At 39.9% G+C, this 27627-nt stretch overlaps 2 protein-coding genes and 1 pseudogene across 3 annotated transcripts in view; 2 read left to right on the plus strand and 1 right to left on the minus strand.

Annotated features, from left to right (window-relative positions):
- The window catches only part of LOC109083683 (E3 ubiquitin-protein ligase RFWD3-like), a 512102-nt gene that overhangs the window by 143496 nt on the left and 340979 nt on the right, over nucleotides 1-27627 (plus strand). The gene's annotated exons all lie outside the window — the stretch shown is intronic.
- On the minus strand, nucleotides 1103-7589 carry LOC109050175 (dysbindin domain-containing protein 1-like). 2 transcript variants are annotated; one of them, XM_042754312.1, is made up of 4 exons: nucleotides 7333-7589; nucleotides 4892-5038; nucleotides 4163-4300; nucleotides 1103-1532 (listed from the first exon to the last, which is right to left on the minus strand). In XM_042754312.1, the coding sequence occupies exons 1-4, from the start codon at nucleotides 7361-7363 to the stop codon at nucleotides 1360-1362; spliced, it is 489 nt and encodes a 162-aa protein (XP_042610246.1). In that variant the 5' UTR covers nucleotides 7364-7589; the 3' UTR covers nucleotides 1103-1359. The 2 variants fall into 2 exon arrangements, with proteins under 2 accessions (XP_042610246.1, XP_042610245.1); XM_042754311.1 differs by having other exon boundaries at nucleotides 1103-1544; nucleotides 7333-7586.
- Nucleotides 11219-26201, plus strand: LOC109084843 (annotated as a pseudogene).

The raw sequence follows: 27627 nt of genomic DNA on the forward strand, positions 1-27627 counted from the left end.
AGATTATTATCCCTTTCGTCCTTTCAAGTGCAACTTCAAATGCTGTACTCAGTAAGTCAGGCCAGAAACATATTCTACTCAAGTCAGAATGCTTGTGTGGTCCTGCTGTACATATTTAATGTGCATTCTTGTGTTACTGTGGCTGTAACAAACCTCAGTACTCAAGGGGGTGATAATTACCATCAACATTGGTCAAATGTAAAATAACACGTTCAGCAGTATACTCTTTAAACTGATGTTGCACCTTGACCGCAGTATTTCCTAACACACCACGTGTGGAGGCACACCAGCTGTACCAACGCCATCACTTTTTTTATGTATCCCTTATCTGACCTATCCCTTCAGGTCTTGCAGTGTCTACTAATGAGCTGATGAGTTTAATCTGGTGTGTTGTATTTAGGAAGAGTTTGAAAATGTGTACTGTCGGTGTGCCTCAAGGAACAGGGTTGGGAAACACTGCCTAAAGTGTTAAAACTGACCATAGAGGGGTGCTTATTTAGGGTTATCCAGTCCTATCCAATGTGTTAGGTCAGCTTGAAGATAAAGTCCACAGGAAGGTGACCTTTCATATCAGGATTGGACTTCACTGGCTTATGCTAACACTAGCAGAAACACCCTCTTGTTGACAATGATGAGAAGAGTATTGCAATATGCTGCGATATCAACGCATTTCTGACAAATTCTGAAAACACAAAGATGTGTGAAATCAATCATAGTGTCTGCATTCATGAACTTGCATAGGGTATGTTTCAGGCCTTAGGCATGATTTTTTTTACAAGATATTTGACTTAGTTTCTGGGTCTCCCTATTTTCATGCAGAATCTCCTCAAAGGACACTTTTTTGGGAATTCTTGTAACTTCTCTCTTTCCGTCTGCATTGACATGTCTTGAACTATGCTGTAGATTCTCTGGAAATATCTTATCACGGTTGCTGCTTTGACGCATTGCACTGTTCCTTAAACAGTTCCTTGAAGGTTCAAATCATTGTGGGATTCCTCAGTTGCTCCTTAGATTCACATTGCTTGAGCCAGTGTTGTCCATAATGCTACACATCATGCTGCAAGTTCTCCATATGCAGTAGTCACATGGAGAAGATTTGAAAGTAACTCGGTCCCAAAAAGGAGTCCCAAAATCCTAGTTGTATGAAGTCTGTTGCATCTTGAGGAAGAGTCTACACTTACCCCAGCTTATTGGAGCTCTCTTCTTGTCCATAATAGACAAAGGGATTGCATTATTTTTAGGTGGAATGACCATGTCCTTTGATTCCAATAGTTCCTCTTCTTCTTGCTTGAGAAGGAAGCTCCACTTTCAGCACAAGGGCTTTTGTTTTCTTCCTAAGCCCCTGTAGCTTCCCCTGGCTCAAGGCTGCTGGGATTGGGAGCGCTCTATCTTCAGCACTGGCTCTGTGTTTTCGGAGTCACTGTGGTGCTTTCGATCTCTTGACTGCTGTTCCCCTCTTCCACCACGGGTCCAGGATGGCGAGCGAACGTAACCGCTGTGTGGAAATCTAGGTAATGGTGGATGCTGGCGATCTGCAGGGTAAACTTACAAAGCCAACTAATGAAAAACACCTTCATGACCAAAGGCTAACCATTATTAAACAATTTGGAGGCAATAGCTCTGTTCCAAAACCTAGTAAGTTGCCTGCCACGATGGCATTTTAAGGTAAGTGACATGACATGTGGCCAAGTATGGTAATCCATACTCGGAATTAGTGCTCACACACAGCAGTGAACACATTCTCGAGCCATTTTTGCTGCGGCGCCTGGGGAGCAGTGGGGGGTTCGGTGCCTTGCTCAAGGGCAGTCGTGGTATTGAAGGTTTGGGTTACGAGACCGACTCTCTAACCATTAGGCCACGACTTCCCTAGTTGTGGTACCATAGGTCCATTCATGAATGCTGTTCCAACAGGAAAGCTGCAAAATTTTGAAGTTGCCTTCTAACTCACCTTTTTTGGGCTCAATTCTAAACTACTTTTCACAATCACATAAGCATTTTAATGCAACTCATGACAAAAGTGTCTTTTATCTCCATATGAATAGCATTAGTATAGGACAGGGGTCTCCAACCCTGTTCCTGGGGAGCTACCGTCCTGCAGATATCAGCTCCAACCCCAATCAGACAACACCTGAACCAGCTAATCAAGGTGTTCAGGGTAAACGTGATAATTACAGGCAGGTATGTTGGAACTGAAGTCTGCAGGACGGTGGCTCTCCATGATCAGGGTTGGAGATCCCTGTTATAGGGGTAGCCAACACTGCTACTGGAGAGTAGCTTCATGCAGAATTTAGCTCTAACCCTGATCAAACACACCTAAACCAGCTAATCAAGATGTTCAGGATTCCTTAAATTACAGACAGGTGCATTGGAGCAGGATTGGAGGTCTGCAGGAGGGTAGTCCACCAGGAGCAGGGTTGGTTTCCCCTACATTAGTAGGCAGCATCATGAAAGGGTGGTTTTAGGCAGGGGTGCCCAGCCTTCTCCTGGATGGGCCACCATCCTGCAGAGTTTATTTCCAACCCCATTACACAAACCTGAACCACCTATTCACATAAATTTTCAGGATCACTAGAAACCTACAGCCCAGCGTGTGTTTGTGGCAAGTTGGAGCTGAACTCTGCAGGATGTTGATCCCTGGGAACCAGGTGGGGGGGTTTGAGCAGAGTGGCCAAAGGGATGGTCACGCTGCGGTCTATGGTGGCCATGGCCACACCTGTACACCCCTAGCTCTGCCTCTGGGTGTGAGTGGTTAGTCACTGAGCCGCTGCCCATGAAGAGCTATTTAAACCTGTCTCTTATGAGGTTCCATGACAGTTAGGATCCTGCTTTAGAGTTGCTACCGATGTGGCCAGTAGACAGCAAAGCAGCTCATTAGATTTTGGAACAGAGATCATATGAGTCATGTCTGTTTGACTCCTCAACATGCTGCCTTTAGGGATGTTCACACTGACAGAGATTTGCAGTAAAAAAAAAAAAAACATCCGTATTTTATTAATTTTCAATGAGACTTAGCAATCTGAGGACATTGTAAGAGTTTAGTTAAAGTTTAGTTTTGTGCATAGTGATACACTGAGGTGACTAATAATGAATAAGGGTACAACAGTTAAGTAGGAATGCCTACTAACAAGCTGAAGTAAAAATGCGTCTCTGTCTTCATTTTAAGCACTGACAAATTTGGGGTCTAGACAAATGTTATTCACATAACTTCGAGAGCAGGGAGCATAAACATTTAAGCAGCAGGTTCGAGGTAATGCTATCTGGATTGTTCAGAATGCCACTGACATGCCTCATAGTTTAAATATTTAATAGGTACACATTTGTGCACTAAGCTCAGAGCTTAATCAAATAGTAATGTGCTCACTGTAGATTTCAATGGAATCACTTAACATTGCTAGCAGCCAAGTATCCAACATACTCTAATCGAAATGCTATCCATCCATTTTATTTGTCTTGCTTCACAATGAACATTCAGTCATAGACAATAGAGTGCTGCAGGAATGAGAGATTAGTTAACATTTCTGCCACATCTGCACATTAAGTTTTTTTTTGGTTTTTTGCTTGGAATAAGGTCTACTGTTAACACAAGCTCAAGATATTTTCACATTTTATTATTTTATTAAAAATATAAAAGTAATACCTCACTCGTGATTTTTTTAAAGCTTTTACTTCTCTTGGTTTTTAACAAGTTGCTAATGGGGCTCCACAGAGGTTGTCAAGGACATTAACATCATCACACCGAATAGGAAAACTAATCTACTCTCTAGTGCACTTTTACAGCCTTGTCTTGAAGATATTAAATAAAGACTGTAAGTTGTCGGAAATGACGCATGGCTTTTAGGTCATGCAGCCGTGCCATAGTTTGCTTATAGCCTAACTTTAGCTTTTTAATGTATTTAGGCTTATTTGTTAGACACAGAGCTTATTTTCTGCAATTATTCAAAAGCCAGTAGGAAAATCCTATTGATTTCTTGTCGAGGGAACCAGGGGGATGCTAACATCCAGGTTGGCCTACAAAAATAAGTCATCATTCCTGCAGCACTCGGTTTCTCTCACTTTAATTTTTTAAAACAGATTCTGAAGAATATGTTTGAGGAATGGATTGATTTTATTTTAAGCCTCCTGATATGGTAAAAACTGGAAAAATATCTGAGAGCTGACTCACTTGCTGGGGATTCTGTTTGATTCTCCTCATCTGAATCAGCAAACACCTCCCCCAGCTCCTGGTCAGACATGTCTGTGAGCTCCGTCAGGTCCAGGAGGTCAAAGTGTACCTCCAGAGAGGACACACTGCTGAGAGGCTCTGAGAGCAGGCAGAAGATATCAGAATGTACCTGCATTACTGTGACCAGATGACTGGTTAAGAGTAGTTCAGTGATATTCTTTAACTGACTTCATTGTTCAGAAATGCTCAGACATGTTGTGCACTAATAAGCCGTGTACTATTAAGTATGGAAGTCCATTTCCGCCACTGAATAAAAAATAAAAAAGGTAATTGTAAATTTATATCTCCCAATTCTGTTTCAGAGTTTATATATCAAAATTGTGAGAAAAAAAAATCTGAATTGCAAGTTTTTGCCATGCAATTCTGAGAATAAAAGGCAGTATTGCAACTGTAATTTTTTCATTTTTATTCAGTGGCGGAAATGAGCTTCCATAAGTAACTGAATCTAATAACAATATATTACTATCGTATGTTTCTCCTCAAAATCAAAAGAAAAATTAAAATCCTTAATAAAGGTCACTGTTAATGTTAAGGACAATTTCTTAATTGTAGTACAAATGCAAAATAAAAAAAATGTAAAAAAATCCTTCTGTTGCACAGAATGTCATTTCTTATTTTGAGTTGTTTTGACTGGGATGAAATATGGCCTGCATGTACTGTTTCACTCACGTCGCTTCTCGGTGATCAGCACCTGGCTGCCATGATGTGCTGGGGTACCAACATGCTCTCCTGAGGCATTGTGGGATGCCTCACTGGTGAGACTGGCAGAGCTGGAGGACTTCAGAAGCTTCTGGATCTCTCTGTCTCTAAGTGGCTCTACACACACAAAAGGAGGCATTTTATAGAGCATTATTATTGTATAACCTTGATGTATATTGACTATCTTCTGTTAAATATATGACAGCAACTGAAATACATAATGTCTATTTTTTTTCTGAACAAAATATGAGTAGTGCTCGCCCATTCAGAACTTGCTGTCACAATAACACTGTGTTCTGCGTGGTAGCCAGATCATTGCTATACAGTTACTAAGGTGTTCTAAGTACTTGTTGATATATGGTTGCTAGGGTGTTCTAGGTGGTATTCAGATCATTTATGTAGCTGATAAGATGTTCTAGGTGGTTGTTAGCACACGGCTATTTGGTTGGTATAGTGTTGTAAGATGTTCTAGATAGTTGTCACATTATGTGGTTGCTATTCTGGGTGGTAGTCAGAAAACTGCTATGTATATAGTTGCTACGGTGTTCTAAGTGGTTGTTAGTGCACTGCTACAGTGGGCACTTGCTTGGATGTTTTGCGTGTTTGTTAGCACATTGCCACGTGGTTCCTAGGATGTTCTGTATGGTTGTTAGCACATTGTCATGTGGTTACGCTGTTGCTAGGCTGTTCTGTGTGGTTATTAATGCATTACTATATGGTGTTTGGGGTGAAAGTCAGAAAATTGATACGTAGTTGCTAAGGTGTTCTAAGAGGTTGTTAGTGCATTGCTACAGTAGGCTGTTGCTAGGGTGTTCTGAGTTGTTGTCAGTGCATTGCTATGCGATTGCTAGGGTGTTCTCAGTGTTTGTTAACCTGTTGCTACGGAGTCATTAAGGTGTTACGGGTGGTTGTTAGCACATGTTCTATTTTGTGATACCTTGAGCATTGCGGTCGCTCTGGTGTTCTCAATCACAGTTTAGCTCTATGTCTAAAAGGGTTTGCCAGCGGTTGCCAGAGAAGTGAAACAGAAGATGCTTATGTTTCCCTGAGTGTTTAACGAGCGTTCAGCCCTCTATTGATTTCTTGCGGCAGCAGTCAAAGCAGACAAGCATTTTATATCATTGAAGACAGTTAAATTACACACACGGGACAAGAAAACAAGTGGACAACTGGATCGACCTGTATATTTTTGGAATGCATATACAACTAATTTTTGAGATGTGCAGCAAACATGTCCAGGAATTTTACTTGCATTATTTATTTTAAAAAACAAGATTATTTTAAAGTATTTTTAAAGTTATTATATAATAATAAATGTTCTATAATATTAAATTATTTTATATTATTATTTTATTTGATCATATTTATTTCATTTTCTATAGATGTAGGTAAAAATATGTATTTCTGGAATACAGTCTGCGCTCTGTGTGGTTTGGCGAGGACCCTTTTCTTGTAGTTGCAGTCAGGGCTGCGTTGACTGTGGACTCACAAAAACACAAAAGCAAGATAGGAAATTATAGAATTTACATACAGTTCAGTCAGTTAATGATTTCACACACTTTTATTTTAATCATTAAAAATTACATTAACATTTAATACACATTTTGTGAAAAGACGGGAGATGCAGGAGATGGCATTCAACCTTAGGCGAATACCTGAGAACACAGTTAACAGATTCATCCAGATTAATCCAATTTCTCGGTACATAAACTTATTTTTTCATTTCCGTCGCATGTTAGTAAACTTGTTTTTCACTTCCGTAGGACAGCACATCTCAAGAATCCATGATGTGATGATACAGACTTTTCCAGCTGTGGCCGTTCTCCGCAGTCTGTGGGTCATCCCTCCCTGCCTCACACTCTCATTAGCCCACACACAGCAGATTCTGCTCGGCTTGTTCTCTTTTTGTGCATGCCAGTCATGCAAATATTGGTGCATGGATTGGGATATATTTGCATATTCCAAAAGGCTCTCAATCTAAACCATACGTGCCGAGATGAACTATATTTTTAGCAGCACCCAGTGGTACCCAACTCCCATTGTCCCAAAGCAACCGCTGCAAAGATGCAATTCAATGTCAAATTCTCAAAAAGGGTTGCATCCAAAAATCCCTCTCGCTCATGACCTTTGTTGTTTATTCACATAGCAGTTCTAGTAATCGTTAGACAATTCTGCTACTATTCATAAGCCACCACCCTAAATTTATTCAAGTTGCTGTGCCTTTTCCCATGTGCACAAATGCAAGCTGCCAGCCACTGAGCACTACCGGCTTCCTCTGACTGCCTGCTTTGTCTGTGCATTCAAGAAAAAAAGACATGGTGGCAGCTCTTACAGCGGGCTATTGAATTTAATGGGGAGTACGCATTTAAATGTGTTGCAGCGTGCCGGCTGAAGAAAATGTTTGCTCTTACCTGCAGCACCAGAGTCTGCCTGAGCCTCCATTAAGACTATTGTAGCAGCCGGTGCAATGCTGTTTGGCGTCGCAGCCAGCCGGGATTAGAGGGAGCGCCTCTTGCCTCGTGTGCACTCTCTATCTCTTTCTAGCTACCCACTCTCTCTCTCTCTCCCTCCCTCTCTCTTCCCCACCCCTACATGCACTGTCACACATTAGCTCCCATTGTCACTGCAGCACACACAACAGTGACACATAAAGGGTCCCACAAGAGAGAAACGCAGTCAGCCACTACACAACCGCTACACTGCATGACACACCAAAACAGGAGGGAGGGAGCGAGGGAGCGAGGGAGGGTGGTGCCCACAGACAATAAAAAGGATTCATATGGGAGGCAGAGGTCTAGTGATCTAACACAGTTTTTACAATGAGATGAAGTGAGGAAAAAAGAGGCATATCTGTGTGTGGATGATTCTAATCAATTCATTAAAAAAAATAAAATAATAGTAATCATTTTGAAAGGTTATATTGATTCGACAGTCATTATCTAACAGTTGTAGTAGATGAAGGCCAGAAAAATAGGCTGAGTACAGATGCTACTAGCATGTGGTTCATGTGGCTCTTGTAGTTACAACTCCAGTACTCCAGGGGGCAATAGAGTTACTTTCAAATGTCTGTGTCATTATTCAGGTAGCTAACACTATAAAATCAACTTAAACTAAAGGCCCTGGTATACTTAATTTTCTGTGTTCTGCTCGTCCTTATGCACAGCGTGCAATCCTAGCGGACCTTTCTTTTCAAATGCTCAAATCACTTGCACATGGCACATGTTTTTTCTCTCTAAAGACATAACATAAGCATAAACATAAGCCATCCAAAGAGCCAACTGACTGAAAATTCACAACCTGGTCTTTATGATAGTTTTTGATGTTTGATGACTGCATCATGCAACTGCTGTTGCTGGGCCTGATTGAAAATAGCTGTCTAAGTGCACTCCCACGATTGGGCGCCAAGTGAACTGCCTTGTCCTGACAGACTTCGACAACATTCTCTGTGAGCGGTCATGATGGTAGTTGGCCTAAAAGAGAAAACTGACTTTAGAACACTTCTAGGTTTACGTCATTAATTGCCCCCTTGTGGCAATGCTGAGATTGCAATGTGTACTTGCAATGTGTTACAATGTGAATTGCACTCTGACCCATTTAAAATAAATAAAATAAAAAATAATAATACTTTGACCTAGTGTATCTATAAGTGTTATCATTACTGGTTTGATCTGATTTTGTGCTTATGTTACAAAGTTGGATAGCGAACTACAATTAAATGGTTGAAGATGAACACACATGCATACATGTATACAGATGAATGTGAAGGTCAGTGTTGGACTTGCTGTTGCTATAAAACAATTAAAGCTATCCATTTTAAAGAGGAATAGATGTTTGTTTAGTTGATTGAGACAGATCTATTCTGGGCTCTGTCTGTTACTGTACTTGTTTTTTATGGTATGCCAAAGCTGATTCACACAGGTATGTGGTGCCAAATTGGATTAACATCAGCAGATTCCCCAGCTGAGCAGAGAAACTCTTCCATATGTTGATGAGCAATCCAGAACTGTCAGCATTTGCCTTAAAAAGCACATTAATAGCCGATATTGTCATTAAAGCCAAGTACTTTACATATAGTTAACCCTGATTTCTTGTTGTTCCCAAATGTGTTAATAAAAAATCTCAAGCCTGAGAGTCAAACCTGTGCAATCTCATCACCGTCTATTAAGAAGGGATACGATAAAGTATTTTAATATTAAATAAATTACACACTTCAACTTTGAGTAAGAGTTACAAAAAGCTTGTGTTGTCTTACAAAGTGCATTTAGAGGCTCATGGTCTGCCTTCATGCCATGCCATAGCTCTCTGAACATCCTGAAATTCAGATTTGTTTCGCTATGCCTCAATCAAAAACCACTGTACAGAACACAATGTGAAAGCTTCACACACAGTGCTCTAATTTACGATGTGTGCTGTGAAATCCCTCATACCACCAGTAACAATTCTGCCTACTCAGGTCCATTAAATTCTTTTAAAGACGACATGAAACAGCATTTCACAAGCTAATGTACTTCCATAGTTTGACATATTTTCTAGTTAGACAATATATTCAATGAGAAACAAAATGTAGGGCAGAACTTGATTATGTCCATCAGAAAACTGATGGTGAAAAAGGTCTTTACATGAGAACAAAACCAAAAGTAAAGTATTTTATTCTTCCCTTAAAACAAGTTTATTTGCAATGCTTCTTTTGTGTTTAATTTTTTTTTGCTTTCCTACAATTTCTTTCCAAAATGGTTTGCTGTTATTTCATTATATTTTAATACAAATTGTATTAAAATTCAGTTTTCATGTTGACTTGCAATGAGGTTCTATGACTGTGAAAATGTTCTCAACTACTGCTGCGTTCCATTTGTACTTAGAAGTTGGAAATTCCGAGTCGCCAGTAGGAACTTTTAGATGGAATGCCCTCCCAAATCAGAGTTCCGACTCGGAATCTTGGATGAATCGCAACAACTCCAACTTCAGAATCCAATATGGCTGCTCATCAACAGACGAGAGACAGTAGTAATATATTGTTTGTTAGCGCTTATGTTCGTCTCTGTCTCAATAAACTCAAAGGTGCACACAGTACTATCCATCCTCTATTTGTGGACATGATACTTTCATGTTATCTGTGCAAAATACTCTTTTTATGTGTTTTTAACTGACTGTTATTGCTAAATTTGGTTTTAGGATTTCTCTAATGGAACATGGTCCACTTGGCTGTGACGTCATTCCCATCTACGACATCTGACTTCCAAGGTAAATGGAATGCAGCATGTGTATAGAACAGTAAGAAAATTCTGGATATCATCATCTTGTATCATCAACAGAGGAATTCAAACACTGAATGCCTGGTTGATTGTTCATTTTAGTGGCATCAAAGCTACTGATTAAGCCAAAAGCAATGCTATATTAGACTATATGCTATATATACATCAGCCTGTGTGGAAAAGACTTTCAGTAGACAGAAACTCTGAAAGTTGTGAGCTGTGAAAATTACATGATCTAGGACCTTTATACAGTGCCTGCCATTATAAAGACTGTAACTTTGATTTGGCATTTAACCTGATCACGATTTAAAAAAAAATGCAATTCTGATTAGTGGCGCAAATCATAAACTTCGTAAATCAGCCACAAAAATACATCTGCCGTATCTGCAGTATCCACCTTTTTCCTAACGAACCTACTGATTATGGGAGGCACTTCCGGTTTTGGGAAGTTTCATTCACAAAGACTGAAACAAATGATTTCAAATAATAAGGTTGGCCTCCAAATAATCCTTATCTCTCGGTTTGAATGAACTATTTTCAGACGTCAGAATAACATTTAAATGTGAAATAACAATAGTATCTTTGGCTGTCAAAATAATAGAAATATTATAACTCAATGTTCCAGTTAATGAACATTTCTGGTGAAGGAAGTGCATGTTAAACAAACATTCATTATGATACTGCTGCAGAAACAATCGGTCTTTTTCGGGTTATTGATCGTCTGTTGTAGTAATTTGTTAATGCTTTTACACTTTTAAATTTCTTTCGAATGTTTGATGGTTGAAGGGTAAGTAGAACCCCGACAGCACACGTGCATCACGGTGACGTCTATATGACGTCTGCATTGCATCTGCAAGACGAAATGCGTTAGACATTTGATAGATTCATTTAAGCTACTTATTGAACACGTGGATTAACAAAGTGCTTTTAACATAGGACCTTGAATAATTAAAAACATACACTAAATTTGATCACTGTGCTATAACTAAACTGCGGTAACTGAACTAAAAGTAATATGACAGACCACTAATCACATATTACAGTCGAGCATTAATAGTGTCAGATACAGTCGAAATCGTGCGCATGCGCAGAAAGGGGGGAGGAGTCGCTGAAAAAAGGTGAATGGCTCTTATGGCTGACTAGCTAATCAGATGGAAAAAAACATATTAAAACGTTCCCGAGTGTGAATATTACTACATTACATTTGCTGTAAAGCCTTTATAAGGATTTTATGATTGCAACATCTCTCTTTCTGTACGCACTGCTCTTGAAGCTGAGCGTGATGAGTCGTTTCCTCTGATCTCATGAGGCTTTAGCATGCTAGCATGCCCTCTGATTTTATATCTCTACTGAGCGCAGATATCGACCCCAGTTCTCCCAAATCGCTCTATTCCAAAGGTAAGAACGCGTTTTTATAATAGCACACTCTCTCTTCATTCATTTAAAGTTGCGTTCGTCTTTACGGAGACGTTTAGCTGTGCCTGAATACGAAGACTTGCTAACGTTACTTAGCACGACAAGACACGCGCTAGCTGTGTGTATTTATAAACGTGTGTATGTGAGTCCATATGAACGAGTGAATGTGTGTGTGTGTGTGTGAGTCTATATATAAATGCGCGTGTGTGTGTGTGATGGAGAGAGTTAATTGGGAAAAAAGGGAGAGAGAGAGAGAGAGAGAGAGAGGGTGGGTGGGTGTGTGTTTGTTTACCTTTATACACATTTAAAGTTAATCGTGGCTCCGAGACAACCAAGGTTTGTTGTCTAACACCGAAAAAAAAAAGTATTTGAGAAACACACTGTAGGTGCTTGTGTGCTGTTTCATGTTAATCGGCTTTTATGCACTATAAATGTTGGACTAGCGCCATGGTTAGAGGAAGCATGTGCAGAAACTGATCCTCAGCTATTATAATTAATATTTTATCTGCCAATAGCCACACATTCAGCTTGACTACTAACATGCTGCTGAATCTGGCTGTGTTGACTTGTCATATCAGAAGGTAAGCATGCGATTGGCTGATTTGATCGTATGACGTTCCTGTGTTGATGTGATGTTAGAGGCTTATGTACAGTACGCCTGTTATTTGTAACGTGAATGATTTAAGACAGACACAGCTACAGAGAGTCCCTCTGTGGTAAGCCACTGGGAAGTGCATAACATCCTTTTTTTGGGTTTGCATGCAGATTTGAATTTGAATTGAATGTCTTGTTATTTTGAAGCTGTTCTTATTAAACATGCACTTCTGTTGTTTCTTGTCCAGCACTGTTTGCGCTACAGACGTGAATGACACTCAAATGATGATAACGCAGATGAGTTCAGTTTTTTTTTTTTAAGAACACGTTTGCGAGGACAGAGCTCCATGCTTAAACAGCCTTAAGGCCTGTTCACATTGAAAACGATAACTTTACGAGTAACTAACTATGTTAGAGGGCATTTACACAACATCATTTCAACGTTTTATGCGTTTTGGCTGTTCATTAATACGACAGCGGCGTTTTGGGGCTGTGAAAATGCAAAAATTTAAAATTATGAAAAATTATTATTTTTTCGTGTATCTTATAAAAATGCGAATTTGTGAAAACGGTCATGTCCTGCGCATATTATTTATTAGTGTAAGTGTGAAAATTCAATATCACTCTCTGACAGTAGGTGGCACTTACAGTAAAGCAAATATAGGCTTGAGTGTGCTTCATTTTCACACACAGTTACGCATGCAAGTCTTTCAAAGTTCACTGCATTGACCGCAAGTGAGATCGACCCGTCTGGTGCATGTGTGCTACCTAACAGACCATTATATTTGGGCATTCAAACACTCGCACATGCGCTGTTGTTCACGCACAAGTGCATTGTCAGCATGTGAATGTGTCGGTATGAACAGGCGTATAAACAGCCGTTTATTCAAATTAAATTGTTCATCGTACAAATTTCCTAACGACATGAAAACCACTCACAAGAAGACCACACTGTTCTTCATTTAAAATGACACAAAATCTGGTATATTTATAGTTCTCTCGAGATGTTTGCACGGGTCACGTGATCATGCTTGGTCTTGTGTGTTCATCTCACTTGACTTCGTAGTGACGGACAAGTTTAGTAGTTCCTTCTAGGAATTGCTCTGTAGAGAATTGTTTTCATTATGTGGCTCCGCCTGCGTTTGGTGGAGTTTTACAAAGCCGGCGTTCATGAAGATGAAGTGTGTAATTATTGTGACACTTTGGTCTCCTTCCCAGCTCCAACAGAAGTTTTTCTGTACTTTCGAATTCTTTTGAACAGATTTAATCCCTGCAGTATAAAACACAGCCTAGGCTGAGGAGAGTCGGACGACTCGGACCATCCCATTATCTCTTTGTCGTCCAGGGATGCTTAGTGTTTTAAAATAGCAGGAATGCAGAACATGTGGAATGCAGACCTGCTGACCCGCCGCTTCAGTTTCACTGCAGGCACCAGCGCTTTTATTTACAAAGCATGTCTGTCGGGGAGTGTTTGATTCAGGCTCCGATTTCCATCTCTGTGTTTGTCCACTTTGTTTCTCTGTGCCAGAATGCTACACTGATCCTGAAATTATTCAGTGAATAATGGCCCGTTCACACCAAGGACTGTAACAATAACATAAAGTATTAAACTATAAGATAGAAAAACAGATAGATAAATAATAGCCATGGATCTAGTCTTTGCACCTGTAAACGTAGCCTAAAAGATGTGGAAACTGAAAACTATTCAAACTTTATTAAAACTATTTGGACTGATTTATTGTGTTGGTTACATTTTGTTCCTTCGTGCAGCGGCTCTTTGAGTCTGTAAAAACCTCATCAAGCTAAAAAAATAAAACCAAAGATTTTTGATGTCATGTGTAATGTGATCTTATTAAAACGGTTTCCATAAAATTGGTATCGAAAAAAGTATCATTCAGGAACTGGTATATCAAAGTTTTTTTTTAATGATACCCAGCCCTACTCATAGCTTGACTTTATATCTTAATGTGACTTGATTTCTAATTTAAAACTTTATTCCCAGTTGCTAACTATTTTAAAAACAGGAAACAGGCTTCCTTTAACTACCCTATTTTTTTTATATGAGCTGTTTTTTGTCGTTTTGCATTTTCAACCTTATATTCAGACCATAAAATCATTCTGAACACAACCTTTGCTTGTGTGATGTTTATATTTTCTAGCAACATTAATAAACTTATCTAAAATATCAATATGAATTAAATTAATATGACAACAAGTTTGCAGATTTAAAACTTTAGGGTATATATATAAGATTTAGTTTAGTGCATTAGAAACTGGCCAAATGTCACAATTTTTATGTTGCACTTTTTTAATAGGAGAAAATAATTCAGTCTTTAATGATCCTGGGATTTGCTTTAAATACTGTACTTGTGTAAAATTCTAATTCTTGTGCAACACTATTTTTTTTTTTCTTTCACACAAATGAAGCAAATAAACATTTTATTTCATGAAGCAAAGCTTGATAATAATAATATATTATTGGAGTCATAAAGTGTCAGAAGCATACAGTGTAATCAAACCATTGAGAGTGCAACTCAGAATGGTTTTGTTATGGGAAGTAACTCTGCTGTTATGTTTGGCCCAGTCACCTGTCAAGGGTTTGCAGGTAATGTGAGAGAAGCTGTCATGGTGATATCGCTTCAGTGCTTCCCGATCAGCAGCGCTGTAATCATCAGCATGCTGCACGAGACACATGGGCCTCATGGGACGTAGTGTCCCTAGAGCTCTGGGAATCATAAACACCTCCTCTGCTTATTAAATATCTGCTGCTGCGCAAGAAAGAGGACGTGCCCGGTGTTTATGTGTTTATTTATATAACTTTAAGTGCTGGACCTGCAGCATTTTTTTAAATTATGAAGCATATGAGTTGAGGCAAATTTCTAACTGCTGACAATGTTTTTTGTGAAATTTTTAATATTTGTTTAATTGGCTGGCTAATAAAGCAGTAAATCATGTTTGTCATACAGCTGTTTTTTTTTAATTATTTCACTTTTAGTTATTTTAGTACATCAAATTAATCTAAAAATGAGAAATGATGTCTTGGCAACTAGTTGAAATTAAAAAAAAGTGTCATTTAAGTTATTGTTTATTTTATGTAAGTATATGAAAATGTTTTATTTATGGCTTTAGTGAAAACCTTTGTACACAATATAATTGGATCGTGTTATGAATTGCACATAACATTTTTATTTATACTATCTTTTGAAAGGGAGGGGGGTCTTTGAGTCATGTGGTAACATGATGATAACTTGTTTATTGTTATAAACTCGCCTACACAGTAATTTAATAGGCACACACCACCAATTTTTTTTTTTTGATGCATTTGTCTTTGTTAATGGATATTTAGGCTATTAACCTGGATTTAGTGAAAAATTAATATATATATATATATATATATAAAACCTACATGTTCAGTGTTGCTTAAAATATGAAGCCCTGCACTTGCAGCGCGATTTCATCATTGTTCAAGAGTTATTGTTCTTTGTTAGCACATCTTAGTACAAGTACATCTTGACCTCACCCTGACGGTCTCTCACACTTTTCTGTGTGTTTCAGAGTCAGTGTATGACCTGCTCCCTAAAGAGCTGCAGTTGCCCTCGATCGTACAGCAGACAACCCCAGCATGAGCCAGAAGAGCGGCGGAGAGGCCGGACCTCCTCCTCCGGCTGCCCTGGCCCTCATGGCCTAGGACACTTTTCACATCGCTCCTACCTTCGTCATTTTGTGTTCAAGCTAGAAAGACTCTCCTAATCATTTCAGTTTCACTCAGTTCTGTGCGTGTGATGTTCAGGTGACTTCCTGTGAAGCTTAACTTTTGATTTTTGTGTTTTGGGATCTTTACTCATTCTCTTTAGTGGTGTGGTGTTTTCATTTTTTTTTCTTCTTTTTTCTGTCTCAGCATATGGGTTTGTACATTTTGCTATTAGTGCTGCTGACTAGTGCTTCCTTTTTCACTTATCACACTTTTTTAAAACCCATCTGCACGTCCTGACCTTTTTTTCTTCATCTTTTTTTCTTTCCTCTCTTTTGGCTGTTTAGATCATTTCAGATTTTGCAGACTAACTCATTTCAAGTGTCTTACTTGACCTGTCCCATTAAACCTGTTAAAGAGAGCTTCCTGTTATTGCTGTCAGGGGGGTTGAGTGATTTCCTGACTTTTCCCAGTCTGGAGCAGGAAAAATGTTATGTTTGAATAGGGCCCTATGATTTCGGTGATGTGGAAAACGCGGACGGAATCGCGGAATCCTGTCATAAAAATTGAATTTACTGTATAACACGGAACGTTACGGAATTTGTCAAAGTTTGAGTAAATTTATCAAAAGTAGGTCATTACACTTTAAAGCAAATCTCGATACATGGACTAGTATCTTTACATATTTAAAGCAAGAAAAATACAATCTTCAATATGAATCCTGCCATTTCTGGCTGTGCGTCTCTGTTTTAATGATGGCGCATATGTGCGGGTTTGGTCCTTTAGTACTGAGCGTGCAGCCCCTCGCTGTGATTTCAGCATCTGCTTGCCTCAATATTTTGAATACATGAACACATATAAACATCTCCAGAACTGCTCTGAGTCACGCGTCATGAGCAGTTTGACCATTTAATTTTGAGAGAAAAAACTATCGTCATAAATGCACACAGAAAATGTAAAGGTTTCCTGGCCACCCGTCGAAAAATAAAAGTTTTGTTTAACTTGACAGACATTATTGTGCTTGAAATGCCTGTTACTGTTATTTTAAAAACTTTATATTAATAAAGCGGGTGTAATGTTTTAAAAAACTTTTAATAAATTTGTGTTAAATTGAATTAAGTTCAATGATTTTAATTAACTAGACATTTTGTGATTGATCGGAAATGTAATTTAAACATTAAAAAAAGGAGTCCCAGAAAAATTTAAATTAAAAAAAAAAAAAATGGAATCCAGAAAAATTTAAATGGAAAAAAATGATTTTGGAAAAAAATAAAATGAAATTTGGTTAAAAATGAAGCGGATTTCATAGGGCCCTAGTACTCTAGTGAAACCAGTCCCCAGTAGGACAGGGACAATTAACAGCACTTACTGACTGGCAGCGGGTTCGTAAGCCCGATTAGGTGACATCTGAAATAAATTAATCATAAATTATTTTTTCCACTTTGTCTACATATTAGATTGGCGTTAGGCCTAAGTTGGGTGGGGCTTTCCTCTTAATCTTTTTGCTTCCTCTTCTTTTTGGAGGCCTTCTCTGGCACTAAAGATAAAATTGCTTTAATTTACAGTAGGCTGGGCAATATGGCAAAAAACAAAACAAAAAACAATATTACTCTCTGTTTTTTATATTATACTTAAGATCTTGTTTGTGTATGCACTTGCAGTGGAAACAAACAACTCAAAAAAAACACTGGGCTTTTTCAAGCAATGCCATCACAATACCATTACATATAAATTATAAATAAAAAATAAAATGTAGTTTACTTGCAGATCATGAATTTATGTTTTCCCACAATGTTTTTTTCTAAACTGAATATAAAAGAGAATGTTTTTATAATGCTTCTCCGTAAATGCACCGTGTAAGAATGCAATAGTAACAGCATAATGCTATATCAATATTTTATTGAGATGACATCATAAGTGATCCTATGTATTTTCTTAATTCTTATCAATTTGTCATGAAAATTTTTTTTTTTTAAAGGAAAATGTTTTGTTTTCATAATCTTAATCAGAATCTAATACTAAAATTTCGATAGCTGTTTCACTTGGAAATTCACAACAAAATAGATATTTCTCTTAAAAATTTGTTACATGAAAAATCAGCGCACACAAGGATGCCTGTGAATATTCTAGAGGAACACAATACGTTTGATTAATTTAAATTCATTTGCAGAAGTCTAACTCTTGTGATGTCTGGTACTCAGCTGTAAATAGAGACCTTATTTCAAACATCTTGTTTCTATGAGTTTAAAGTATGTTTGGACATTTACAACTTTGCGTTCGGTCAACAAAAATATTTAAAAATATTGCCCCGTCCCTAAAATTAATAGGCAATACGGTGATTGCAAATATGTTTTGCAACGGGTAGCCAGGGTGAACATTTACAATACTTCCTGGGTTTTGACAGGAAGCTGAGGGATCTTAAGTGTGACGCAGCCCAGACAAATAGCAGTGGTTTTTGCAGCAATAAATGTTAGGTAACAGTCACAAAACCAAACCCACCACCGAACTTTAGTATGGTGAGGAAAACCAAGTTATTTGCTTCTGTATGAAAAACTGGCCCACTTAAATTTGTAATCTAAACAAACAAAAAAAAACAAACAGATGTTTTTATGAATATATGGATGTTTTGCTCAAAGGATTCTGACCAAAATTTGCTGATATCTACATTGGATGACCAGCACTTATTGTTTTATTTCGCGGTCAGTTTGTCGTTTTTTATTCCATGGGAGTTCCCTCTGAATCAGGGAGAGTCTGCATATAAAATGGTCTGCAGTTCTCTGCTTCGTAGGTCAGAAGCTTGTTTATTCTGTCTCCATGGCTACGTTCAGTCCCAACCAAATCGGTCCAATTGGCATGCACCTCAGAATTGTCATTGTGCCAATATTATGTGTCTTCTATGAGAGGCTGTTTTGAATAGACTGGCAGCTCTGTGTTATCAACCAGTACCACACCAGTTTGCCCAGTTGGCATGCATTAGTTATCATTGGCCAATGTAATTTGGCTTTTTTTTGAATAGATCATCACTGGGTTATGCAGAAGTGACAGGTTACTGCTCTGTATTACCCCTTACGCATGTTTATTTTTTGCTTGCTTTTTTTTATGATAGGACTAGTTATTGGGCCATTATTGAGATTCTGCAAAATAGCTACAATGTTCCAAAGAAGAATTGATATAGATAAGAAAGAAATTAGGGATTGGATAATGTGTCAGCTTAATTAGGCCTACTTTAATTAGCGATTTTAATATTAACAAGACATTCAAAACAAGATAAAAGCCAATGATCAGATATCATGTCGAGTTTCACTGCTTGATCGGGACTGCTAGCCAGATTTTGCACGGACAAGTTTTATTAACGTTCTGCATTGTGCACACTACAGATGCTGTCTGCCACTTGCGCCGCTGCCTCCTCCCTGGAGGACCTCAGCAGTACACTTCCTTCCTGTCCCAGCATGCTCTCTGCTACCTCCGCCCCAGAGCAGGCTTCCCAGGCTCCACAGCGTTCCCGCCGCGGAGGGGATGCCAGAGAGGATGGGGTGGAGCCTGGATCAGTGGTGTCTATCAGTGCGGTAGATGCTGTCGGAGCCACACAGAGCCAGGCGGACTCCCTCGAAGCGGCGGACCGTCCTGAGCATCTCGCCCCCTCCGGAGGACCTGCTGGATGGACAGTCGCGCATGTCCTGGCCAGGATGATGTGCTTCCCAACCCGGACTCGGAGCAGAGCAGCAGTATGTGGATGGACTCTGTGTCCAACTTTAGCGTGGGCAGCAGCAGTTCATACAACGACAATACTGACGTGCCCAGAAAGTCTCGGAAGAGAACTCCCCGTCAGCGGCCGGGGCCAAAGCCTGCGCCCGGGGATGAAGCCGGCATGGATGTGTTTGATGCAGACAGCGCTAAAGCGCCGCACTTTGTTCTTTTCACAACTGGGTTCAGACACCAAAGTCGACGACCCAAAGTGAGGTTGGTGACCTTGTCGGTTTTTGACCTCAAAAAATGTCAAAATTAGCTCCAAAAATTATTTTTGATTTATATTTTAAAACGTCATGGAAGAGGAGTCACTGTGTTGTGTATGTAGTTGTTTTTGAAAAAATAAATTAATACAGTGAATAACGGTTATAATTATATGTTTTGTTTTTATTATAATTTATTAGCTAATGTTTTTTTGTCTTATTTTCCCCGCCGCTCCCCTGGAAGTGTTCCCAACAATCAGAAAGGGGGCATTCTTTCCATTCAATACCCGCAGAAGAGTGAAGGAAGGAGCTGAAGATTTTGATTCAGCCGGAGGACACAGCACAGAGCACGATACCTGACGGAGGGAAGTAGGGGATCTGTCAAAGACCGTACCCAGCTAGGATTTCCTACAATCAAAGTAAGAGCTGAATGCACATTACATTATCTTGGACAAAATATGGGTTTATGGATAATACAGTTTATGTGGTAATGTTTCTAAATATGGCACATCAGTTAGTAGGGGAGTCAGTGAACCAGTGGTGCTCCAGGTGTTTGTGGCTAATGACGCTGGACGTGTGAAGCCCCATGGATTTTATCAAGCCTGCAGAGTGACGGGGCGCAACACAACGCGTAAGGAAGTGGATATCGAAGGGACCACAGTTATTGAAGTGAACCTTGAGCCGACCAACTCTATGACCCTAGCGGTAAGGATCATTCTGTCTGTGGCTACCAGTGGCAATAATAGTCTCTTTTCAGGTAATATGTATTGTTAAAGTGTAATGTGATGTGTCTTGGCAGCGTGGACTGTGTTGGAATCTTGAAGCTGAGGAATGCCGATGTTGAAGCTCGTATAGGGGTTGCTGGCTCCAAAAAGAAGAGCACTCGAGCTCGGTTGGCCTTTAGAGTCACACCTAGAGCTGATGGATCTGTCCTAACCCTCCAGGCCCTCTCCTCTCCTATCTTATGTAGTAAGTGCAAAGGATATCAGGGTATAGATTTGATATTAAGGGATATTAGTTTCCCACATTTCTAACTGTATTCCATTTGTCACATTTTCAGCTCAGCCAGCTGGAGTGCCTGAAATCCTTCAAAAAAGTCTTCACAGTTGCTCTGTCGCAGGAGGAGAGGAAGTCTTTATCATCGGCAAGAACTTTCTAAAAGGAACAAAAGTTATTTTTCAGGAAAATTCTACAGGTATGAACTTTCTCTTATCTAATTCTTTTTGCATCTAACTATGTCATTACAATACTTGTGTTGGACTTTGATCTGTTTAAATGCATGTGTAGAATATGTTTTGAACCCAAGTACATCCTTTTTTTTTTTCCTGTTTTTTCTTTGCTTTTCAGAAGAGAGTGGCTGGCAGGCTGAAGCAGAAATTGACATGGAACTTTTTTCATCAGGCAAGTGCAGGAGATGGCTGAACTGTGTTTTAGCTCTGTTGTGTAATGCTTATCATTCATTAATATCTTGTTAAAAACATGATCTCAAAATTATTTGGTCCAGAATCATCTAGTGGTGAAGGTTCCCCCATATCATGACCAGACTTTGACCTCCCCCGTGTCCATTGGGATTGCTGTAATGTGACAAATGGCAGGGAGAACACATGTGTCTACAGCCTTTTACCTACACTCCTCTAACAGGTTGGTGAAGAGAGGATACACTTTATTAAATCAGCAGATCAAGATATGTTGACTATGAGCAAAGGGTGTCCATTTTCTTCCTTGGATAGTCCGAAGACACACAGTTGGGATCATATTTTTGGGTTACTAAAGTGGCTGGGGTGAACAAATCATTTGGGTCTATTTTGTTGTTTGGGGTTTTAGTGGTAGGGATAGAGTTTGTCCTATGGTTGTTTGATAGGAATGGGGTTAGGGTATTCTTAATACATATATTTGGGTAAATCAAGCAAAGTTACTTTGGGTAAAGCAGGTATTGAATTGTGAATTTTAGCATAGCAGAGGCTTATCTCATGGATGTTAATTTGGTCATGCTGACAGTGCTTTGGGAACTGTCCAGAAGTGTCCTTTTGCATATCATAGGATTGGCACATTTGCACCTGAATGCGGTTTTGGCAGGACAAGTAACAGAAATGCAGGATGGAGTAGAAGTGCTGCAGCAACTATTTGACAAGATAACAATCTACAGCAATGGATTGAAGTACCTTGGGTTAAAGATTAAATGCTATTGTTTTTGTGAATAGTGCCATCTAGAGTCGCCAATTTTGTTCCTTGTGAAATTTTGGAAAAAGTATTCAATTGCACTTTCACACCAGTAGATGATGGTCTCATTCATTATTTTAACTCTTTTCATACAGAGAAAGTTGAACTATCAGTGAAATCAGAACTGCCAGCCACGGTCAAGGCTTGCACTTTTGAAGAGCAGATAAAAGGTTGGCAATATCAAAATATTTTCATGTTTTGCATCCATTACACTTTTAATTTTTTTGATAGACTCTTTAGAGCTTTAAAGTTTGAACTCATTTGTTTATGACTTTGTTTACAGCGATGCAAACCGAGACAAATTGTCTAAACAATGTCTTAATGTTACCTATGTGTTTTACGGAGAAGAACCCATGGAAGTTTCCTGCAATGCCAGCACCTTCAGACATTTTTAAGGTACTGTCATTTTCAAGGTGCTGTAATCCTTTTTTTTCTGTAATCCAATTTAAGTTCCAGTTTTAACATTGGAATCATTTAGTTTAGGAAGAAAACCCAAGCAAAGTATTGTTTTTTCCTGACTAGGGCATGAAAGTTAACACATTTTTCTCATTTTTGCAATGCAGCCTGTAGAGGCCCTTAGTTCAACCCAACAAATCTTGGAGATAAGCACTGTCCTTCCCTCTGCCACCAAGTCTTTTCCAAGCCCTGTGGCTCTCCAATCCGTCGACTCCCAAACGCCATCAGCTCAAATATTTACGACTCAAGAAACCTTATCCACCATTCAGAAGCAGGACATTCCTTCACCTACATCGTTCCAAGTGTCCTTGTCAGAAGACACAACAGTTCTCCAGCCTGTTCCCCCTCAGGTCCCTCAGCAGTTCTTGCGTGAAACCCCAGAAACTTTGTCTCCAGAAGACAACAGTGTAGATGGAAGTGGAATTGTGTTGGTGGGAATAGACTCTCGGAATCCTCCATCCCAGCGGCCACAGGTTCAGGCGCTTTTGCCCCAGGATGGTGTTACACAGCTAGAGAGCAGGATAAGAGCAGCTGCAAGCACAACGGAGCAGCTAATTCTGTACGGATTATAGCCCGACGCCGTCTGCAGAGAGCCTTCAGCAACACGTCCAGGAAACCATGAACAGTTTAAGGTTGGGTGGAAATGAGACAACTCTAATAAACCAGCAAACAGCAGCAGCAAGAGCAGAGCAATATATTGGAAAATCTTCAGCAACAGCAACAGAAAGCACTTGTGGATCTACAACATCAACAGACAGTCCTTGAAAATTTTGCAGCCAGCATCAGAAGGTCTTGGAAAACCTCCAGCAACAGGCTCTTGGCAACATTCAGCAGCAGCCAAACACACAAAGTTTTGGAGAATCTACAGCATCAACAGCAGCACCATCAGAATGTCCTGGAAACACATTCAGCAACAAACGTTCTATAGTGACTCTGCAGCATCAAAAAGTTCTCGATAATCTGCAGCAACAGCAACAGCATGCAAAAATTTAGAAACTCTTCAGCAATCAGGAAGTATTAGAGAACCTAAAGCAACAATTGCAGTCAGAGCTCTTGCAGACACAGATTTCCAATGCAGTGCACGCCTAGGCTTCGCTAGTGAACAGCAAGGCTCCACACCAGACTAATCCTCTATCGCCAGCAGCCCTCTGAAGGCTTCCTCCAGAACACAACCCAGCAGCAGTTGCAGCAGCAGACTGCTCTTTTCCAACAGACAGGAGGTCTTTTGACCATTCAGACATCAAGCTTTTCTGCAGCAGCCATCCTTCTCAACCTCAACCCTCCTCCACTTTTTCAGAGTCATAACCCCATGACTGAAACACAAGACTCGCAACAGTACTCTTGGAACCACAAAGTCACCACAAGTCCCAGCAACGTTATGGTCCGGGGTACCATGACAATGCATAACAAGCACCAATCTACCTACGAGATCAGCAGGCTCCTCCAACTAGCCTGTTATTGCGCAGAGTGGGGTGTTGCCCAGCCCAGCTATCATCGGATAATAACCAGAACCAGCAAGCAGCAACAGATCAAACTTTCCTCACACCCATGCAGACATCTGGAACAGAGAGGTCAGACTGTCCTCACTTTTTCAGGGACAAGCACAGGTGTCCCACTCCAATGGAACAACAACAGTCTCCCCAACAACAACAACAGATTGTCAACAGCCCAACAGGGCCCCTCTTTTTCCAAATATTGCCACAATATCCCCAAATCGGGGGGGGAGGAAGGAAAGAAAAAGCAAGGCAACAAACACAGACTGGCATATTGTTCTGTACCAACAACCCATTAATCCCCATGATCTTCCCCAGGCTTGTTGTTATTCAGTGGCCTAACCAAGCTTCTTTTAGGAAGTGACCATCTCCCAGAGAATATATTTCAGAGGCAACAACCCATTCAGTTGTTGTTCCCACTCTGAAAATGTTTGCTGTGGTCCAACCCTTCAAACCAACCCACCGCCTCAGCGCAGCCCAGCCACACTCCGCATCCATCAATTATTTTTCCACAACCCAGTGTTGTGAGTGTTGCCCAACAAGACTCCGCAGAGCCCATGTCTTTTCAAGACCAGAGCACTGTTGTGAGTGACTCGTCTGCCAGTATAGTTCTTCAAACACGGACAGACACTGGTTCTTTATCAGGACCAGCCACCTATGCAGGTTGTCCCCAGTGCCACCGGGACCGTAAACCCTGGTCTTCTCCTACCAGACCACACCTTCTGTCAACATCTTCTTGCCTCAGTCATCAATTTCAGCCCTGCAAGGTGGTGTAAGTGCTACAGGAGTTACCTCCGAACTGCCAAACAACAGCCACCATCTTTAGTGGACCGAGTGGTGTGGCAGTGGGGTGGTCTCCAGACACCACAGACGTCACACTCCCCGCCCCTCAGCAACCCTCCCAGCCACTCTTTCAGACAGCTATTGGGGGAACTCTTAGCCAACCGGGTACAGCAGGCACCAAGCCAAGGCAGTGTCTCCTATCTCTGACGGAGATTCCCAGTGTAAGTGCAATTAAGGCACAACACATGAAATCAGAATTGCAATCATTGTCAAGAGATTCTGTAGAGCAGTGCTTCGCACACCCCTCTCCCTCATCAGACACACCGAATTTAAGTTTTGGAATCTCCGTGTTAAATGGTCTGGGTCAGTTTGAATTCAGGTGTTAGATGATGAGAAGACGAAAATGTGAATTTTTGTGGGAGACCCCCAGGACAGGTTTGAGAAGCACTGCTCTGGAGGGTGATCCCAGTCAAAATCGCTCGTTGCAGAAGTGGGTTCGTGGGGTTTTTTTCTTCATGAGATCCCCAGTTGCAAGTGCTATCTTGTCAATTTTATATCAGAATTGCAATCATAGCAAATAACGTAAATTTGGAAAATAAAAAAGAATGACATTGAGAATTGTTGAGATGCTCTGGAAAGTGATTCTGTCCTTGACGTAGTTCAGGGGTGTCCAAAACTTTGGTCCCTGGAGGGTCACTGTCCTGCAAAGTTTAGCATTTCGGCTTGCCTCAACACCTGCCTGTAAGTTCTAGTAGTATGTCCTAGTAAGACCTTGATTAGCCGTTCAGTTTTGTTAAATTGGGTTTGGAGCTAAGCGGGGCTACAGGACAGTGGGTCCTCCAGGGGCAGGCAAGTTGGTCATCCTTGATCTAGTCCCAGAATCAAATAATCTCTTAAATTGGTTGTGGCACGGGGGGAGTAGTCCTCCACTGTGGAATGTACACATTTTATGATCCAGCAAGTTCCTGATGGCTAAAATCAAGTCTATCCTACATTTATGTCTCATGCAACAGTGTGCACACCTTCAGATGTTGCATTAAATTTATAAATTAGGTTGATTGCAGAAGGTTCCTTTCTGAGACTCAAAAAGCCTATTCTCTCTTTTATTAGAATGTGGACCGCTAATGAATTCTCCTGGTTCGTCGTTGTCAGATCAGCTTGTCACCATTGGGCCATCCTGGTTCGGATCAGGCCCAGTTTCAGACTAGTGCGCAGATTCATCCCTTACTGGACCAGTCCAGCAACCTAGATGATAAGATAGACGAACTTCTGGAACGTTTTCAGGAGCAGGGAAAGACTCTCCCTAGGGGATTTTTTGGACCATTAAAGATAAGTAGTCTGAAACCTCAATCCAGTAGACCACCGTCCATACTGCTTGTTGATGTTTCTTTACATCTTCCATCTTGTGTAGGTATTATCTAAACTTGGGGGGTTGTCTCAATTGGAGGTCTTCACTTGTATCTATGTTTCTGAAAGCTTTGGTAATGTGTTGTTTTGGGTGGGACATTTACGTATGGATCTTGTCACAGCTCCTTTTCTTGATGGACATAAAAGGGTCCATTGCATTGAGGCCACTGTTTTGGCATGTCAACATATCATGTGACCCATTAAGCCATTAAGTATATTGGCACTTTGCTACGTTTGTATTGTTCTCTTGACTTCCACTTGAATCTTGTCCATGTTATTACCATCATTAATCTGTTTTTTTCAGTAGAAAAAACCAACCTAGTACAACATAAATTCAAAACCTTTTTGTTGCTGTTGAGATACTAATACATTGTGAATGAATTTGAAATATATTTAGCACTTTAGGGAGTTTCTGCCATAGATTCTCCCTTTTAGCTTTGTAACCCATATGTGTCTAGTTGGCTGTCAAAGCGGCGTTTCATGTTTTGATGGTCATAACGCTCTTCTAAAAATGTGTTTGTGTTTCATTACTCTTTAGTGTCTCCTTTCAGAATATAGCCTATTTTATGAGCCATGTTTAATGTTTTTTATTTGTTTGAATGTTTGACATGTCCATCTAATCTCTCCATTTCCACATACCATTTAAAATCAAGATGCTCTATGTAAATCACTCCTCCACTTGTCCTCTTGTTTTTAGTTTTGTTTTATTTAATTTTATTTAAATGATAAAGAGGTCCCAACATGTAGACATGATTCCTATCAGGGATGTGAAAATGTGCAACATTGCCATTGAGATATGTGAAAACAGATTATATTATCATCCACCAGAGCGTCTACAATGTTGTGTGTTTGTGTGCTCAGGCAGAAAGTCACGGAGCACATTTGTACTATATAAGATGCAGCTACGTTGTCTTGATTTTGAATTATATGTGGTTCATGGAGATTATTCAAATAAGCACAAGCTTGGGGAAGAGGATTTGTTGTGGTGGTGCACGCAAGGTAGGGATAGTTCACCCAAATATGAAAAATCAATATTTACTCATCTTTATGCCGTTCCAAACTGGTATAACCTTCTTTCATCTGTGGTGCTCAAAAAATATAAAACTGAAGATATTTTGCTTTATGAGGAATGCATGAAAGAGATTTTAGAGACACCATTGAAATTTTTGGTCTGTTCCTCACACGCAGCATCTGAAAAAACTTGGAACTCCTGTGTGCACTTGCTCTTTTTGAGTTTTGACAGCTTTTAGGTCATTGAATGCTTGTAAAGAAAAGAGCGGCGAGAACATTCTTCAGAATTGCTCCTTTTGTGTTTCACAGAAGAAACACGGTCCTACAGTATTCTGAATGGAATGACATGAGTGTTAGAAAAATAATGATAGGATATTTATTGTTGATGTGAACTATCACAACTATGAGGGTGGTTTTTGGGCAGCTTAAAATG

Source organism: Cyprinus carpio, unplaced genomic scaffold, assembly GCF_018340385.1.
Source record: "Cyprinus carpio isolate SPL01 unplaced genomic scaffold, ASM1834038v1 S000006493, whole genome shotgun sequence".
Lineage (NCBI taxonomy): Eukaryota > Metazoa > Chordata > Actinopteri > Cypriniformes > Cyprinidae > Cyprinus > Cyprinus carpio.

Coding starts and splice junctions, on each gene's coding strand:
- LOC109050175 (XM_042754311.1), bottom strand. CDS start 7,363: ATGGAGGCTCAGGCAGACTCTGGTGCTGCAG. Junction 5,039..7,332: donor GGCAGACTCTGGTGCTGCAG/GTAAGAGCAAAC, acceptor TTGTGTGTGTAG/AGCCACTTAGAGACAGAGAG. Junction 4,301..4,891: donor GCTGATCACCGAGAAGCGAC/GTGAGTGAAACA, acceptor GCCTGCTCTCAG/AGCCTCTCAGCAGTGTGTCC.